Consider the following 12,141-nt stretch of genomic DNA (forward strand, 5'->3'; position numbering starts at 1 on the left):
GCCGCCTGGGGTTGCAAGAGAAAAAAGTCAGTGACAAAAGGAAAGAAAAGTAAAGGAACCATGAGATGTATTTTTCACAGGGCTGCAAACCTGCTGCAGGTAAGTGAGGTTGGCAGCAACATGATTTGGCATTCTGTCCTGTTCTTTTTCCATCTTACTAGTGCCAAGGACTGATGCTCAAGAAGCTCTGACCCTTGACACCATTGAAAAGTCACTTGTCAGAGTACAACACTTGGTTCCAGCCTTTACTCATGTATATATTTAAATCCAAGGAAAGCAATCAGAATTCTAGATGTTAAGGGTGGGTTAAATAAATGGATTCTTAGGCTTGACTTACAGCATCATTTGACCTAAGAAAATTATACTAGATAATCTGAATTTGAAAAATTTTAGGACATACAGTTCTTGGCATTAAGCTCCTAAAGGTAAATATTTTAAATTCCAGAAAATCTTCCCTGATAAATCTGGCTCTAGCCTTCTTCATCAGTCAGCTTTCCCTGCCCCCCAGCCCCACTTGTCTTCAGGAGTACAGAAGACACAGGAAAGGACCATCTGGCCCAGCATGCCAACTTTTTATTTGGTTGCTCTCAATCCCACCTTCCTGTTTGGATCACCCCTCCCCTCTGCCCATACTTCAGAAACCAATCAAGGTGTCTCCTGAACTCATTTATTCCCTTTGTTTCAACTGCCTTTTTGGGTAACTTTTTCCATATGCTTACATCCTTGACTCACAACAGAAGTTTTTTCCCATCCAAAATGGCCTGATTAGACTCTTAGGAAAAACCATTTACTCAAATATATGACAAAGTACTTCTAAAGATCCCAAGCAGCTTTTCATTACTTTTGATGGCCATGGCTTATGTAAGTAGAGGAAAAATTTCGGTGTTTAAAGTAACTGACAGGCAGCGACGCTGAGTGGTATGGAATTGAAGAACATATTGTTAGCACTGAATCTTTACTCGCACAAATGAAGTAGTCTAATCTAGGTTTGGACCTATAATTTATAATTATTTTAGTTTAATTTGGCATTTATTTTGTTGACCCAGTTTGGCCTCATTCCCTTCAACATGGTGACATTAGTACTATTTATATTGCCTGTTGTGGACCAATTTTCTTCAGCTGTTGCTAAAACTTACTAAAATGCCAGATGTCATGTTGGAAACACGAAACCTGAAAGAAGGTCATAAATCACAAAAACAAACCATAAAAAATAATAAAATACCCTGAGTGCTGTGCTCTGGAGCTTCCCAGCTTTAAGTCTCCTTTTGTTTACCCCTCTCCCCACTTCATTGCGTTTCCCACCCCCATCTTTTAGGGCCAGGGGTGAGGGGAGCTCAGCAGTTTCTCACCTAAGGCTTGATTGTTTATTTTGCAGATTCTGAGCAGAGCACTGGTTCAGATTCTGAGGTACTCACTGAGCGGACTTCCTGCTCCTTCAGCACTCACACTGACCTGGCCTCTGGCGCTGCAGGCCCTGTGCCTGCTGCCATGTCTTCCATGGAGGAGATTCAGGTGGAGCTGCAATGTGCTGACCTCTGGAAGCGGTTCCATGACATTGGAACTGAAATGATCATCACCAAAGCAGGCAGGTAAGGACAAATTCCTTTGAGTGGCCAGATTCAAAGAATTTGCAGAAGTAGGAGTCATTACATTCTTCCATTCTTATTTATTTGTGATGGCATCAATAAAACCAAAGCAGCTTGCGCTCATTTTTCTGCATTTGGACATCTTGGTAAAGTGGTTCTGTTGTGTTTGCTGTGATTGTATTATGTTCCTCCAAGGGCCATTCAAATGTAAGTCATGTAAATCATAAACATTTTCCACCTACAAATGTATTTCAAGTAACACTGAAAGTCCATGGTATCTTAACAGCCAAAATATGTATTTCCAAAGCAAGTGTTTACTTCACCATTAAATACTTTCAAGAAGTTTGCTTCCCAGATAACAACTTGCATCTACTAAAGTATTTAAAGAAACAATGCTTTTGTAATAATTTTTTAAAAAGAATTGGCTTGATGCATATTCTGAGCCCTGTTGATGGTCCATTGTGTTTTATCATTGACTTGAAATTATCCCGCAACTTTATTGGTGACCTATGGAATTTCTTACAAAACTGTTTTTCTAGGATTACAAAGTTTTAAAAACACAGCTTCTCTTGATATAGACACTTTTAGTTAAGCTACTCCTTTATTGGTATGTTTCAGCTTTTCATAGTTAAGTATCTATTTTGTGCTGGACACGCAACACACATCTTTGAAACTTACAGGAATCCTATGAGGTTGGACATAATCATCCCATATATGGATTAGGATGCAGAGGATGAAAGACATTAATTAGCTTGTCTGAGGCACATGGGTACTAAGAGGCAGTTCCAGAACTCTGCATAAATCTGTGTGGCTCTAAGACAGTGATCTCAACTCTGAACTGTTAAGAAATGGCTGTAGTTCTTGCCCCTTGGATTCAAAATGAAACTATTTAGATAAAATAAAATTTGGGCCAGGCATGGTGGCTCATGCCTGTGATCCCAGCACTTTGGGAGGCCAAGGCGGGTGGATCACCTAAGGTCAGGAGTTCGAGATCAGCCTGGCCAACATGGCAAAACCCCGTCTCTTTTAAAATTACAAAAATTACCTGAATGTGGTGATGGGTGCCTTTAATCCCAGCCACTTGGGAGGCTGACGCAGGAGAATCGCTTGAAGCCAGGAGGCGGAGGTTGCAGTGAGCCGAGATCATGCCATTGCACTCCAGCCTGGGTGACAGAGCAAGACTCTGTCTCAAAAATAAAAAAATAAATAAATTTTGGACTAAGCTTTTTAGCATATAGGAATAGTTCATTGAAATTAAGCAAAACAATTATGCTACTTTTGTGTTTTCAAAGCTAGTGTACATAATCTTACATGTCATGGGGAACAAAAATCCCATCTTACTGATTATGAGCTGTTTTTGTGAACATAGCCATTTAAAGTAAAATAATATTTTGATTGGGTCCAGTTTATCTACATGTATATAAGGAAACCTCCCAATACAATAAGATATGACAAAAACATGAAGTTAAAATAAAGCTGAAATTTTATTTATCTTCTTTCTCTTCTGGAACTCTCTTCCTTCTCTCAGTAGTGAATAAAACCATTAAAGGCTTCCTAGGGGGAGCAGCTGGGCTGGATAATTGTGTTCAATACCATCTCTTTTTTGTTGCTTGGGTCTCAGTGTACTTCTGTTCCACATTTTGGGGTGTAAAGTCTTGGAAGAAAGCAAAGTAACTCAAGGAAAACTTTTTTAAGGTTTTGGTAGAAGAGTTGGTTTGGAGAGAGGAGAAATATTACATTTTTTTTTTTGGTCTGTAAGATTTTCCAGTTTTCTTTTTGGGTTTTTACTTTATTACTCTTGGGTCTGTGTATTCCAGTCATGTTTGTTCCTGGTATCACTCCTTTATTCCCTGTGCTTCAGTGCATTGAGTTCTTTTGAGCATCTCCTTGACAACCCTCTTGTGACTCATTTTGTAATTTCTTCTGCAGTATTTTCATTTTCATATCTCTGATTTCACAGATTCACCTTAATATCTGGATACTCTACATATTCCCCAAGACAGACACATAGTTTATTCTTTAGTAATAATTGAAATCATGTGTTTAAGTTTAGAAACTACATCAATGCATTCAGTTGTCTTAACTGTTGTTACTACATCTAATTCTTTTCAGGTAATTCTGAAACAACTCAGAATCATACAAATAAGGCTTTCTCTTCTGTGAATTTTCTTCATTCCTTCTCATTTTCCTGGTTGATTTCTTGCTTCTCACTCATTTTTCTTCCTGTACAGTATTGTCAGTATTATTTTCCATTTTAATTCCAAACTCCATCTTCTTAGTTATGTTAGTTATATATGGCGTTCTCTCCTTTTTCTCATTTAGATGATCCTAGTCAACATGTACCTCCTCCCACACCCCGAACTGTGATCCTATTGATTCAGAGCTACTGAAGTCTATAGAGCCCTTAGTCTTTGAGTGTACCAACCCAACCTGCGTAATCAGCACCATGGACAGAGGTGCTTGCAAGGATTAGTGGGTTTAGAAGACAAAAGAATTGGCCTAAATTTAGCCATAAAATTAAAACCAAACACATCTCTTTTTGTAAAACATGAAAGATTAACTTTCCTTTAGAATGTTGTGACTTCACCTGATATTCTATGCTAAAATGTGACAAAAAGAAAAAAAAGACTTGCAAAGATTTTAAGAAGAGAATTCAAAGGTAGTCACAGAATTTTAAAGCAGGGGGGCACCGTGGAGATTATCTAGTCGATTTCCTTTGTTTTATAGGTGATGAGGTAAAATGACTTATCCAAAGTCACATAGTTCATTCATTTTAGAAGTTGGATACTGGAAAGAGACGGGTAGCTTCTCCATTGAAGGTCATATAACTGTTCCAGACAAAACAGATACTGAATTTAAAAATCTAACATCTTTCTTTGTAAAGTTATGAAGAAAAGAAGTCTCTCTTTTTCATGTAATACAGCCTCTCTAGGTGACTGGGGGAAACCATATTTTCTTATCTCAGGTAATAAGTGAGAGGACTTTTGCCCTATCTCTGGCAAGATGCCCTCCAAACATTTACATATAGAGGGAAGCTATAAATCAGTGTTATTAAGACGGGAATTACTTATCTGTATTTAAATGTATAGATCAAGGTTGCCAAATTTTTGGAATTAATTAATGCAAATTAAAGTGCCTAACCTATAGTGAATGTTAGATTTAGTCAATATGAGTATCCCATCATCAAATTTCATTAGCCCACCATAAGACAAAAGTATGAGGCTTTTAAATAAAAATTGTGAGGGTAGGGTGAGACATTTTAAAATGATATACCCATAGAAGCTTCTGAAGAGTAATAAGGTGAGAAAGATGAAATAGTTACATATTAATTTTGTAACTGTATAAGAATTAGCCACCATCTCTATTAAAGGACTGTGATCCTTCTTGTGCTTTCCGTCAGATATGATTATGATGTCACTGACCTACTGCCAGGAGATATTAGCCTTTTGGGTTGCTTTTCCTGGATGAGTAGTGAGTGTGTAACTAGCACAGAGAGCCTCTCCTGTGACCAACCAGTACATATTTGCAAGATGGCTGTCTGAGGTCAGGGTATGGTCTATGGCCATGAAATGGAGCAAAGCCAATTAGGCCATATGTGGATCAAGTCTGTGACCTTGACCTCATTAGCACTGTGCTCTGCCCAGCTTGACTAACTAGCCCCAGATGGTTAAGCTTAATGCAGCATTTTGCATACAAGTAGCCTCAAGCACATTCAGAGCAATCCAAATTTTTGAACTGAGGACTTTTTATGTCCGGTTTGATACAAAAGAGCTTGAGCTTGATGTTTTTCTTCTTTCTTATGATTAAAGAAGAATGGTGAACTTTATTCTAGACTTATTGAAACTCAATACCTCTTTTGGGCTGCTCTGTCTCCTCCTCTCTTCAATTATGAGAGAAGTTGTAAAGTGCTATATCCTGACCTCACTTGCTTTGGCAAGTTTAACAAGCCATTGTGGTAGAAACAAGGTATTGCCCAGAGGCCACGAGAATTCATTTGGTATTTGCTTCCAATTCCACAGGGTCCTTCTTCTGACACACACGTTGACAGCCTGAGAACTTGCAGAAAATTTTCTACAGTTTTACGCATTAAAAAATCTTGGTGGCTCTTTGTTTAGAGACTGGTCACACCTTCCTTTATTCTTTTTTACTTGAGAGACTATTTTTACAGTGGTCATTTTCAAATAAACTCCAGTTGAAAATATTTTATGGTAACTTGCAATAAACTGAAAAGCTCTTTGGATTATAAGAAGAGTGTAAGTTGCTGTACTAACCTTTAAAAAGATTATAGCTATACCTGATGCAAATGACGAGTTGATGGGTGCTGACGAGTTGATGGGTGTAGCACACCAACATGGCACAAGTATACATATGTAACAAACCTGCACGTTGTGCACATGTACCCTAGAACTTAAAGTATATAAAAAAATAAAGATTATAGCTAATAGGAAATGTATGCATGACTACACACATCCACACACATGCCTATGCATACATATATATCACAACAAAGATTAACTAAAAATACAAAGCAGGGTTGAACCCTTGGAGAGTATGAATCATCAAATAGGTCAATTTAAGTTAAGAAGAGATACTAGTTCAGTAGTATAAGTCTCCAGTATATTTCATAGTGATAATTTCCAAAGTGAAAAAATTAGCCAACTTTGAGAATTAGAGGACATTAGAATTTGATGTGCTTAGAGTATCTAATAAGAATACATTGTTTAGGCCAGGCACATTGGCTCACACCTGTAATCTCAGCACTTTGGGAGGCTGAGGCGGGCAGATCACGAGGTCAGGAGTTTGAGACCAGCCTGACCAATATGGTGAAACTCCGTCTCTACTAAACGTGCACATACACACACACAAATTAGCTGGGCGTGGTGGCTCATGCCTGTAGTCCCAGCTACTCAGGAAGTTAAGGCAGAAGAATCCCTTGAACCTGGGAGGTGGAGGTTGCAGTGAGCCAAGATTGTGCCACTGCACTCCGGCCTGGGTGACAGAGTGAGACTCCATATCAAACAACAACAACAACAACAACAAAAACAAAAAACATTGTTTTAGCTTTTACGCCTGCTACTTCTCCCGTTCTGATTTCTGAGCTTTCTGTTTTATTCATCTACATAGGAGGATGTTTCCTGCCATGAGAGTGAAAATCACTGGCCTAGATCCACATCAGCAGTACTACATAGCAATGGACATTGTGCCTGTGGACAATAAAAGATACAGGTAACAATAACTCTGGGATGTGGAAATGTGGGTATCACCGGCATTCCAAGACAATTCTTCAAACTCCTTAGAGGAAATATTTTAGCAATGCATACTGTACAGGGAACAAGGAATGGAGACTATGTCAATGGCCTGTGGCAGAGCACCAGGTGGAAAAAGTGTTAACTTTGACCTGGGATTCCCCACTATGTCTCTGGATAGAATGGGATTGTATAGTGTCTCCCAAGGTAGCAAAAATCAAGTGGATCTTAAGTCTAAATTTGATTTAATAAATATTGGAAATGATTAATATATTGAATAATTTGGTTTGTGAAATGCTAAATAAATTGGGCTGATTTATTTTGGAAAGAGAAAGGAGAGGTGGAACAATAAAGCATATTAAAATGTATATTTGATGGATTACCCCATAGATGATGGAGAGGAAGAACAGGAGAACTGGGTAAAATTTCAGGAAGAATATCTACTTAGGGAGAATTATTATTCATTGATATGGGTTGTGAGTGAGATTGTTAAGTAATTTTCCCTCAAACTGATTAAAAGCCAATGTAGTCTCCGTGTCTCTTGGATGGCTTATACATAGTTCTTGCCAGAAAAAAAAGTTGTTGCTTATTTGTTCTCTTGAGGTCTCACTCAAATCAGTAAATCATTACTCATTTTTGAAATATCTAAAGTCTAAGAACTTGGCCCTAAACCCATGAATAGGGAGGCAAGTGTTGATGAAAAAGGCCAGGACTAGTATGGCAAGCAGGGAGAGAGCTGGCTGAGAGAGACACGGTCTGACTTTCAGCACTTAGGAGAAAAGATGCTTCCAGCTTGTTTTAGGGGATCTTGGGAGTTGTGATTTGGACTGGGTGCCTCTATTTCTCAGGGTCCAGGTCCCATGTGGTCCTTTAGAACTGAGAAGCAGGGAAGTGCCAGATCCATGAAGATGTTTCTTCTGAACTCCGAGAAAATTGGCAAAGTTGGGAAAACTGACTTCCTTTGCTACCAAACGTCTTGTTTCCAGTGACTTTGTGGGAAAATAGTGTAGAAGATGATGTTCAAAACAGGTTCATCAAAGACAATGTGAACTGCGAGTATTTGGTGGTGTTTCTGAAATGGTTGCAGTGAGGCAAAAGCCCGTCATAGAAATGCCTCAAAGTCCAGATTCTTAGCAAGGAAATGGTTAACCAGTGAGAGACTTGGAAGGGCTCTGCACATGGCTGCATTTTATAGGACAATATGGAAGATGTTTTTAATAAGAAACAAAATCCTCAACAAATGGCCAAGGGATTATATGGTTTGCATTTGAAAGGTGAAAGGTTGCAGTAAAATGCCTTTTCTATAGCTAGACATGTGAGTTCAGGATGCCTGTGTGCACACAGGGGTGCATGGCATGGAGAGAGGGAAGAAAGGAAGAGGGCTGTGAGAATGTTTTCCTTGCAAGGGCTGTAGATTTGATCATTAACCACAACACTTCTCTGCCCTCCCCACTCCATCTTTTTGTCCATTTCTATCTCTATTTCGTTTCCCTGCTTATCTGCCCTTCTCTTTTCCTCCTTTGACTCTCTGTTTCTTTCCCATTACTTCTCCATTCCTGTAATCTCTTTGTTTTTCTCTCCTTTCCCCTGTCTCAACTTGTTTCCTGGACCTCTGTCCCTTCTCTGCCTCTGTCTCTGAATTTTCCTCTCTTTCTCTTTATCTCAGATATGTGTATCATAGCTCCAAGTGGATGGTGGCTGGCAATGCTGATTCCCCTGTGCCCCCAAGAGTTTATATACACCCTGATTCTCTGGCTTCTGGAGACACCTGGATGAGACAGGTGGTCAGTTTTGACAAACTCAAGCTCACCAACAATGAATTGGATGATCAAGGACATGTGAGTCAAAGAATCCTGTCTCCCCTTTCTTTCTCTCTTCCCCTGTTTGTTTTAGAGCTGGCTAGCCCCTGTCTTTTTCAAACAGGTAAAATAAGGAATCTCTATGCCACTTTAAATCATTTTAAGTAAGTAAGCATAAAAGTGTTTTTTTTTTCCAGTTAAATTCCATTTATTACAAATCTAACATTTAGCAAACATCTGTTATACATCAAGTTGTGTTTACCAGACAAAGTCCTTGTGCTCCAGAGGCTTACAGTCTAGTCGAGGAGGCAAGACAGAAAAACAAGACCAATTAACCAGTGGTAAAAGAAATCACAACATTCAGTAGAATAACCCAAAGGCCATAAAACAAGAGAAACAAGTGAATGACAGTTTCAGCTAATTTGTCAAGAAATTTTTTTTTTATAGGGAAGACTAAATCTTAAGGTTTTCCAAGTATAACTGGAGCATGTGATGCTATTAATATATCTTTGGCAGTGAAACACATATTGAATTTTCACTGAATGGCAGGACCCATACTGGGTGCTATGGGAAGATTGAATAAGTTAAAACCATTGCTTCCATCTTCAAGGAAATAACAATTTTCTGAAAGAGTGAAAACCCATATCTACCATTCACTCTCACATAACAAAATAATGTTCACATATTCAATAATGAATGCAAATAATAGGATGTACAATTTAAAGACAGCATGAATGCATGCTGAACATTTGAAGCTGGATGGAATAACTAGTCACATGGCAGAGGTTCTGAGACCTTTTAGTGATATGTTGTCCATTGGTACTAGAGAAGTCATTCGGCATTATCCAATTGAAGCAAACATGTTACTTTTACCATCCATGTTAAGGATGTCCTGCTATTTGGTTCCATGTAATGCTATTTAATCGCTTAGTTCTTCCTGGCAAGTATACTGATTTCTAGTTTTCTGTACATCTCACCTCCAATCTGTGCTTTTCCTAGTGCTTCTACTTTGTGATGTATTTTGCATGAAAGCAAAATGTAGGTTCCTTAAAGCCAAGCCTGGTACAAGTCGCCTTTTTATTTCAGATCATTCTGCACTCTATGCACAAATACCAGCCTCGAGTTCATGTGATTCGCAAAGACTTCAGCAGCGACCTTTCACCCACTAAGCCTGTTCCTGTTGGGGATGGAGTGAAAACGTTCAACTTTCCTGAGACTGTGTTCACCACAGTTACGGCCTATCAGAACCAGCAGGTAAGAGGTGGCCCTGGAGAGTCTTCTGCTACATCTCCTTTTAAAAGAGTCTCTTCTTGCTTTGGGCAAGAAATGCTTAGTCCTGCATGGCACTGAAGAGTTAGTATGAGAGACAAGAGTTTTTCAGTACACACAGGGCATTGGTGATAACAATATGGTAGTGCCTAGTAACAGCTTACACAGTCTAGGTTTAGATCAGAGACGAGATCTTGACTAAGAAGACCAAACCTATTAAATTATTTTTATGTCTCTCTGTACTTGCACCTGTGTTCATGATCTCTACTACATCCTGGCAAATGATCCTCATCGTTTGGAATTCCTTTGCAAGTACTGAGGTTTGAGTCATGCCTTCTCTCTTATATACAGTTTTCTGTGTATCCTTCCACCAGGCTACATCAAAGGCATCAAGCTGTTGTGGGTCTATTTAAGACCCACCACTTCCACTTACACTTTCAGATTAAATTTACTTCTGTGTGACCACCAGCCACATCGTAAGATCTGTAAGTTTATATCTGTAATACATTCATTCATTCCATAAATATTTATTGAGAACATACTATGTTCCAAGTTTAGCAGAGAAATAGAGCTGATTAAGATGTATTTTTTTTCAAGAAAAGAAGCATTTTTGTTGAATGAAAGACATGTAAATACATAATGATAGGAAAATGAAATAACTCAATGACAGAGATGTAGGCAGAATGTTTCTTGGTTTGTGGAATAAGGTAAGTTTTCCTGGAAGAGTTGACACTTTTCTGATGTCGACACACACACACACACACACACACACACTTTTCTGATGTCGACACACACACACACACACACACACACACAAACTAGCCAGAAGAATGCAGGAGAAATATGTGTAGGAAAGGGGGAAGGAGAAGTCAAGTCTGGAATTACTGTGGGTATTCTAAACATGTTTTTTGTTTTTGTTTTTGTTTTTATTTTTTTTTTGAGGAAGGTGGCTAGGTGGACTTAAAAGTGGTCTCACTTTACACAACTCCCTAAAAGTTGCTTAAGAATGCCATTTTTATTAATTGGATGGTATTTAATTATTCGTCAAAATATGTAATTACAAAGACTCTGCAGTGAGCCTTTCCAAAACAAAGAAATTTTTTGTTTATCTTGCTTGAAATTGTGCTTACTTTCATTTGGGACCTATGGAAGCAAAGTGAATGTACACTGTTATACTCAATACCTTTTGTATTGGATACTCTGCTTCGTGCTCTAACAGTGAAAGCAATATATAGAAAAGCATTCGTTTACTAATTCTTTATCAAGTGATTATTATGTGCCAGGCAGCTGAAGGTGAATTATGTAAGTATTGACTCAGATAAAAAGGGTATTTCTATCTTCATGGTCCTTCTGCACAAGATTCCTTAGGTATTATTTACTTTCAGAGGAATTTGACATACAACAACCCTTAGTCCACTAAAGGTTAAGTACTATACAGTGTTAGACTTCTCAGCAGCTGTAAAGTGTTTCCAACTTCAGATTTTCCTAGTGAATGCCACATTTCATCAAAAATAGAAGAAGAGCTTTAGTTTGGTTTGGGTGCTATTTAAGAAACTATTAAACTGTCTCAAATTCCTTAGATAGTAAAAATGCAGAAGCCATGGAGGATCCATACAGAAAACTCTAATAATTAAGATTTTTCCAGCTCCGATACAAGATATAGCATCAATATAGACATGGACTTTGGAGCAACCAGAACTTTGGGATTAGTGCTGGCTCAGAAGAAGGGGAGTAAGAGTCTGAGTTCTCTGAATAACTGATTAGACTTTTCTAAGAGTACCCCAGCCACAATTTAAAATAGTTAGTTTCTGATGAAGGCAGTGATGTGATAATAAATATTTCAACATCAGAATTTACTTTATAGAACACTGAAGAACAAACATTCTACTGCCTTATTGAGATCAGTTATAGAGACCAGGAGAGCCAGTATTGTAACCCAAGTTGAAACTAGAAAGCTACAACTCACTTTGACAATGAAAGAGGACCAAGCATGGGTTTCTGACAGCCCCTTCACATCCTTTACCTTCTTTCACAGATAGTGTTCTAGCACATGAGTACATTCTATCATAGAAATATTTTGTTTACATCTGGGCTGAAGTGGGAGCAGGATACCATGGTTAAGATCATGAAATTTGGCAGCAGATAAACTAGGTTTGATTTCTGATCTTTTCATTGACACTGTGTGGCATTAATTCCTTTCAACTTGTGTTTCCGGTCTTGAAAATGCGCCTGCCTCGTAGA

At 38.4% G+C, this 12,141-nt stretch overlaps 1 protein-coding gene across 3 annotated transcripts in view; it reads left to right on the top strand.

Moving 5' to 3' along the window:
• Positions 1–12,141, top strand: part of TBX15 (T-box transcription factor 15) — a 106,644-nt gene that overhangs the window by 53,840 nt on the left and 40,663 nt on the right. For all 3 annotated transcript variants that reach the window (XM_033197629.1, XM_033197630.1, XM_033197631.1), the window contains exons 2-5: positions 1,376–1,589; positions 6,711–6,812; positions 8,499–8,670; positions 9,718–9,885. In XM_033197629.1, the coding sequence (XP_033053520.1) occupies positions 1,376–1,589; positions 6,711–6,812; positions 8,499–8,670; positions 9,718–9,885 (656 nt within the window). The remainder of the gene's footprint in view (positions 1–1,375; positions 1,590–6,710; positions 6,813–8,498; positions 8,671–9,717; positions 9,886–12,141) is intronic.

Source organism: Trachypithecus francoisi, unplaced genomic scaffold (assembly GCF_009764315.1).
Source record: "Trachypithecus francoisi isolate TF-2019V2 unplaced genomic scaffold, Tfra_2.0 Lachesis_group5, whole genome shotgun sequence".
NCBI classification, from domain to species: Eukaryota; Metazoa; Chordata; class Mammalia; order Primates; family Cercopithecidae; genus Trachypithecus; species Trachypithecus francoisi.